At 36.0% G+C, this 7,563-nt stretch overlaps 1 protein-coding gene across 1 annotated transcript in view; it reads right to left on the reverse strand.

The window, feature by feature from the left end:
• LOC123249050 (solute carrier organic anion transporter family member 1B1-like) overlaps positions 1 to 7,302 on the reverse strand; it is a 56,278-nt gene extending 48,976 nt beyond the window's left edge. The window contains 1 exon segment of the mRNA XM_044678017.1: positions 7,056 to 7,302. Coding sequence (XP_044533952.1) covers positions 7,056 to 7,166 — 111 coding nt within the window. The 5' untranslated portion in view covers positions 7,167 to 7,302.
• Between the last annotated feature and the right edge of the window lie 261 nt (positions 7,303 to 7,563).

Here is a 7,563-nt window from a genome sequence, read left to right on the forward strand (position 1 = left end):
CTAGGAGGCAGACAATTGGCATATACCCCGTTTGAGTGCTTGCAGATTGATTATATATCAATGCCCAATTGTCAAGGATACAAATATGCCCTAGTCATCATAGACAGGTTGACTCGATGGCCAGAAGTGTTCCCTGCAAAGAAAAACAACGCAGCCTTTGTGGTGAAGACACTTCTGAGAGAGATAGTTCCGAGATTCTCTGTACCAGCTAGAATAGATTCGTACCATGGATCACACTTTTCCCAGAACATCTTGCATGAGATTTATAAGACCTTGGGGATAAAGAGGAGTTTACATTCAGTCTATCACCCCTCTTCCTCAGGGCAAATTGAAATCTGTAATAAGAGAATTAAAACTCTCATTGGGAAAGTGTATTCTGAAAGCCATCTGAAATGGGTACAAGCACTCCCCATTGTTCTTTTTTATTTAAGAAGTCAACCCTGTAGTGACACAAGATTGTCACCGTATGAACTCCTGTATGGGCACGCTCCATGGCATAGTTCATCCCAGAAGTCAGCTCTCTTATCACACATTGGAGCTGAGTGTCAGCTGTATAGATACATAAAAGCTTTGAAGAAGAGACTGGATGAATTGCACAAACTGGGATTGTTAACCCAGAGAGTTCCTTTAGACTTTAGCTTACATCAGCTTAAACCAGGAGACATGGTCTATATAAGGAACTTTACAAGAAAATCTGTTCTAGACCCTAAATGGGTCGGGCCTTTCCAGGTGCTGTTAACTAGCCCAACTGTGTGAAAGTTGAGAATAGAGACCCGTGGTTCCACATCACTCATGTAAAACCTGTTAAAGAACATCATGAAAAACCTCCTGACATAGAGCAAAATGAAATGAATGCCCTGCCAGATCCACAGCAAACAGACGGTTATGATGAGAATGAATGAACTGCTTGAAATTCTAAAAGGAAAAAAACAAGGAAAAAAAACTGCAAAATTTTTTGTAACACAAAACGACACAAAGTTAACACAATTACATCACAGCAACTAATGTTCCTGATTAAGCAAGTGACAAGTCAACCATCAGACAAGACGATAGATGGCAGACAAGTATGCATGCAGTACAGAGGAAGAAACGAAAAACACAGAAGCTGGAAGCTGCAGAGAACTTCACAATAGAGGCGGTACCAAGGAATGGACAATCACGAGAGTGTTGTAATCTTTATTAAGTACTATGCAGGAAGAGGACTGGAAGGAAGAAATCTGTGGAGCAGCTATCATGTTATAAACACACATGGTACATTGAGACATCACACGGTAGTTGCATGCCACACTACATATGGCTAACAAGGAGGATTATGATTCTCCAGTGAGCCCTTGCAGTAAGGGTAAGTATGTGCATACATCAGTACACTTTATTCATTGGACACAACACAAACTGATTGTTCACTTTTGATATAGACCTCATGTAGATAAATGAGAGTCTCTTCTATATATATGTATTATATGTACATATGTATTACATATAAGGGAAGGGTATCCTAGGATCTCTAACATATCAAAAGATCCATTGTTTGTTTTTTGATTTGGTAGACATTAAGGGAACTTCCATCTGTAAATAGGCATTGTGGATAGCCTGTATTATATTTACTAATCCATAGAATAGAATTACTAACATCATAGGGAGAGATATAGCTTTAGGGATCTTTGAAATACAGAGTTAGTCAGGCAAAGTCACTATAGTCTATAAGAATATGTGTATAGTATACATATATTAATGACTAACAAAATGAAATTAATATGCTAACAATATAGAACTTAGGATTATTAATACCACTAACTTAGCTTAAGTAAGGTACTAACATGGAAACTTAGTTCTATAACATTTTGCATATAGAGTTTACCATATTTCTTTTGTTATGAGTTAAGAGTAAGTTTTAGAAGACCTGTAGGTTGTTACATTTTTGCTTTGGATGTGTTTCAAAGATGTTTGCATTGCATGCTATAAGTATACTGCTTGCAACTTATAATTGTTGCAGTTTTGGAATTTTTGTTATAATTTGTTGCATGTATTATGATGCTTGTATGTAATTCCAAAACCTGTTTTTTCCCCTTGATTATACTTTCCTTTTTCCCTCCTTAGATAGGGGTAAATAGTATAGATAGTATAGCAATAGCATAGCAAGACTATTAAGGGGTTAGGAATAAAACATTTAAGTTAGTATAGACAGGGTACTTAAGGCTACAATATCTTAAGCCTGCAGAATTTCCAGTGGAAATTCCTACTAGAAGAGGGGGAATTTACTGTTGTGTGCAGATGCAAAGCATGGAATCCTGCAAAGGTACAGGGAGAGCCTCACCCAGAATTCCAGGGGACCCCCCTGGAGAACTTTGGGTGAGGGGCAGTTGAGAAGGGTTGAAGACAGTTAATTGGTGGGTTTGGATGTGAGCAGATACTCTGCTTGTTTCTCCTGACTTGGGGTTTCTCCTGAGAAACCATTGTAGCTTAAACCAGTAGTTTCTACTCATAGAGTTAGCCTATTTGTCAATTCTATTCTTCATTAATATAATTATATAATTATTTAGTAATTAGAGAGTAAGATATTTATCTATAGCAATAGAGCCAGTTTTAGTTAAGTGCTTCATCTTCTCCAGTGAGGAGGAGGAAGGGGGCATCAATTTAACAGTTTAGGGTCACCTTTCATTTATCCTAAACCCTTCCTGGATTTACATAATTTTCCTTGTTAATTCCTAATATAACCTTTTACCTTCAAAGCTGTGCCTGATAATCATTTGGAAGATACTTACAATTCAGTCTGAACTTCTTGATTGAATCCTGTTGGCTGCCAGTTTAAGATCTCCTCTGTCCTCAACAGTTAAATAAATAATTTCTATATATTTCCTCTAACTGACCTGAGAGGAATATATATTTAAGAAAGGAACATTATTGGGGTTTCAGCCATAAGAGAAACTTACCAGAAGAATCCTATTGCTGTTTTCATTACCAACTGAAGCAGAAGCAGTTAGAGGGGGAGGGGCTTGAGAGCCAGGAGTGTTTTACCCCCTCCTTTCCTCACTGTAGCCTGTCAATCTCTGGCTCTTAACTTAAAGCAGCTATCTGGCCCTGAACATTTATCTGCTTCTCCAAACTATCTGTTATTATAATCATAACAATAAGATTTTAACCACATAAAAGGATTAAGCAATTTTCTTGTCTGGTTAACATTGATATGCAGAACTAATGCTTGTACAAATGTATAATAGTATAAATAATGTAAATTTTATATATACCTGTAACATAAGTTGGAAAAAGTAGAGTAGAATTGTAAATAATAGTCCCTAACCATGTAGATACTGTAGTATACTAATAAGTTAGTACATAATTAGAACATTAGACATAGGGAAAGTGCAGAAAGGGCAAGGGAAGTTCAAAAAAAGTTTTTAGCAAGCTAGTACAGAGAAAGCATAAGAATAAGATATATAATTATTGTTGGATAGATAATTAAGAATACTAAAAAACTAAAATAAATTCTCAATATAAAAATTAACATTGCATTTAAAACATAGGTAGTTTAAACATAATTTGATATCAGCTAGGAATAATAAGATAGTTATATCGCATTACTTAATAAACTTATACATTAAAAGTAGAAACAAATTCTGTTAAAATCATATAGGGGTTAAATAATAACTTAAAAGAGTTTAAGGATAAGAAAATTGTTACACCATAAACTTAGGACATTGTGTTCAGTGGAAAACTTTTCGTGTTACAAAATTGTTTTGTACCCTGTAAAAATTATTATAGAAATTGCAACCAGCATCCCCCTAAGGACTTCTCCAAAACCCATCTTAGAATAGGAATAGAGAGATAATTAGTATAGTGATAAGACAAGATAAGGATTTATTATTTGGGAGGGAGGGGGGACATAAGATAGGAATAGGAAATAGTGATGCATGAATTAAGTGGGACTTTTCCCACCACACAAAACCGGGATACTATAAGGATGGGATTTGTGCAAGGGGTATGAGACAAAAGGAACCAGAGAAGGAGTGGCTGACAGTTGGTGACAATTATTGAAAGTTGAGACCAGAGAGAATTCTGGGAAATACTTCAGAAGAAGAAGGAGGAGAAAAGGGTTTCTGGCGGAGGACATCCCAACTCAGATCCAATTCTGAGGGCTTCGTGAGGATCTTTCTTTGGACACTGAAACCCTGATTACCTGGTCAAAGATTCCTTTGCATCTCACCCAGCAAGACTTCAATCGTAGAGTTAGCTAAATATTTGGACTCCATTTTGGGAGCAATCTCTTAGTTTTCTTCCTCCATTACCCAACCTTGCTGAGAGACCCTTTCTGGTCTAGTTTACAATTATAGAAAGGATAGAAATAGAATTAGAAACAGAAGGAGAAGAGGTGAGGGAAGAATCTTGGGAGTGGGGACCCTAAAGGTTCCTACCTAAGAGATGGACTTCATAGGAATAGAGAAGAGGGCATCCCCAAATCCCTCTGCCCTTCATCCCTTTCCCCAATCCCTGAATTGAGATTGATAAAAGCCATTCATTAGTCAGATAGCATCCCAGAGTGCTTGAGAGATGAGGGGGAGGGGAATCACAGCTTAGTCTGGCTGCCTCCATCCTGAAGCCAGACCACCCGCTGTAAAGTTGACTGACTTTGGGGAAGACTTGCGTGAACCCCATCCTTATTCAAAATCAGATTGGGGTACCCTATACCTCATCTTATAGGGAAGCCTTGCCCCCAACTCCTGTGTGGTGGCACAACCATCCAGGTCACTGAATTTTGGGGTGACACCCCCTCGAAGTCTCCCAGAGTATATTCGGTGGGAGGGGAGAGCTAGAAGAGAGTCTCACAACATATTCTTTCTCTCTCTCCCATTCTAACATAACATTGGTTACTTGGCTCTCATTATTATTATAGTTTTGGCAGACGCTCTCTTTATTCTTATAGAAGGAAAGTAAGAAAAAGAAATGGAAATAATGCAAAAAGAAAATAACAACTTAAAAGGCAAAATTGGACAAATGGAGAGACACAGAAATCATATGAAGTAATAAGCATACAAAAACCAGACTTGATCTACTGGAAGAACAGGCAAAGAAATCCAATGATGAAAAGAGTACCATGAAAAGCAGAATAGACCAAATTGAAAAGGAAAATCAAAAGATCATGGGTGAAAATAAATCTTTAAAGACTAGAATTGGGCAAGTAGAAGCTAACGATTTAATGAGGCATCAAGAAACAAAACAAAATCAAAAGAATGAAAAGATAGAAAACATGAAATTTCTCATTGAAAAAACAACTGACCTAAAAAATAGATCCAGGAGAGACAATCTGAGAATTATTGGACTACCTGAAAGTAATGACCCCAAAATAATTCCTAATAATCATATTACAAGAAATTATTCAAAAAAGTGCCCTTATGTTCTTGAATAAGAAGGCAAAATAGAAATTGAAGGAATCTAAAGATCACTCCCTACATTAAATCCCCAAATGACAATGCCCAGTAATGCTATAATCAAGTTCAAGAGCTTCCAAGCCAAGGACAAAATACTGTAAGTAGCCAGAAAGAAACAATTCGGATATCATGGAGCTCTCCAGTCAGGATTACAAAGGATCTCGAAGCCTCCACACTGAAGGACCACAAGGCTTGGAATATGATATTCCATAAGGTAAGTGAACTAGGTTTACAACCAAGAATCACCTACCCATGAAAACTGAGCAAACACTTTCAAAGGGAAAGTATGAGTATTTAATAAAATAGATGGAATTCCAAGCATTCCTGAAGAAAAGACCAGAATTAAACAGAAAATTTGATGCCCAAACTTCAAGAGAACTATAAAAAGGTAAATAAGAAAGACAAAAAATTTAAGGGCTTCAATAACGTCAAATTGATTATACTCATATATGGAAAAATGATATCTATAACTCTTAAAAATTGTTTTCATTATCATAGTATATAGAAGAAATATACATTTCAGAGGGTGTGGAATTAAGCTGCTTAGGATAATATGTAAAAAAAAAATTAGGTGGGGGAAAGGATTTTACTAAGAGGAAAGAGAGAATTGAAATTTAGCCTAGCTTTGAAATATTTATTTAAGAATTGTTAATTTAGAGAAACCTTTGTATTTCATTTCCTTTATTATTTCCTACCTTCCTTCCCTTACCTTATATGTCTGTGGAGTTAATAAGGAGAGTAAATTAGAGAGGAGTTCAAATCTGTGAAGGGTTTAACTATAATTTGTTTTGTAGTACAGAGAAAGGGGGTCATGATAGTTTTTTCAAAGGTAGGCTAAATTTCAATTCTACAGATAGGTAAGGAAGCAGCTCAGCTGGTCTGACCCTCTCCACGAGATTTCCCAAACCAACAGACTTTTTCCCTCAAGATTCCAAACCCCTAACTGATTACAGAACTCAGCCAAAGCTTGAGAAAACTATCATGACACCCTCTCTCTGTACTACACAACTCACTCCAGTATTTCTGCCAAGAAAATTGCAAAATGAGGCCATGAAGAGTTGAACATGACTGAAAAAAACAACTCAGAAACAAAAATAATATAAGAATAGGTCCATAATTCTGAGTCACATTTTCTACCAAAAAGATGCAGGAATTGTGGTTTGCACAGTAATAAGAAGGTCCCAGTGAGTAATTTCTTCTGCCCAGGATAATATAAGCAGTAAGTGTGCTTGAACCCAGGACTTCATGACTTTTAGATTAATTCTCATTCAATTCCACAATACTGCCTTTCCTAGAAAGTAAAATTGTAATTCATTGTTATTGTTCAGTTATTTCAATCATCCATTTGGAATCCCATTTGGGATTTTCTTGGCAAAGATACTGGAGTGGTTTTCAATTTCCTTATCTGACTCATTTTACAGATGAGGAGATTGAGGCAAATAGTTAAGTAATTTCCTCAGAATCACTTAGCTAGTAAGTGTCTAAAGCTAGATTTGAATTCATGAAAATTAATCTTTCTAATTTCAAGCCTGACATTCTAACCACTGTATCTCCTCTCCTACCTGTCCTTATAATTTTAATAATTTATGTTTTTAAAAAATATAACTCCAAAAAATATATAACTCATTGAACCTTCAAACTATTGCTGCACTTATTTTTCTTTTTGCTTGATGATCTCATCTTTGTTTGCTTGGTTGAATGTTGACTTGAGTCCTTCCTGGAATCTGGAATATCCATTTGCATAATGATATTTTCTTGTCTTTAATTAATTACCTGGAGTAGAAAAACAGATTTTATTTCATTTTTTAATGTGTGGACTGAGCATGAATTTCCAAATTCCCCAAACCCAGCTAGTAACACATGTCTTTATATCATATGAGCTGCAAAATGTTAGCATGAAGAACTGAGACTCATTGAGATGAAGTAACTGGAGTGGATCATTAAACTATTTACTAACAAAATTGGAATTAAACTCTGAACGTCTCCCCTCAAGTATATTTAGCTATTTGTGGAACTTTGTGTAATACACAACATTTGATTTCTTTGGGTCTCAGTTTCCAGAGCTGTTATATATCAAATAATATTTGTGAACTACTTAGCTCAGACTCAGAATAGTTAGTGTAGACATTATTTAAGTCAA

The sequence above is a fragment of the Gracilinanus agilis genome, chromosome 5 (genome assembly GCF_016433145.1).
Source record: "Gracilinanus agilis isolate LMUSP501 chromosome 5, AgileGrace, whole genome shotgun sequence".
NCBI lineage: Eukaryota > Metazoa > Chordata > Mammalia > Didelphimorphia > Didelphidae > Gracilinanus > Gracilinanus agilis.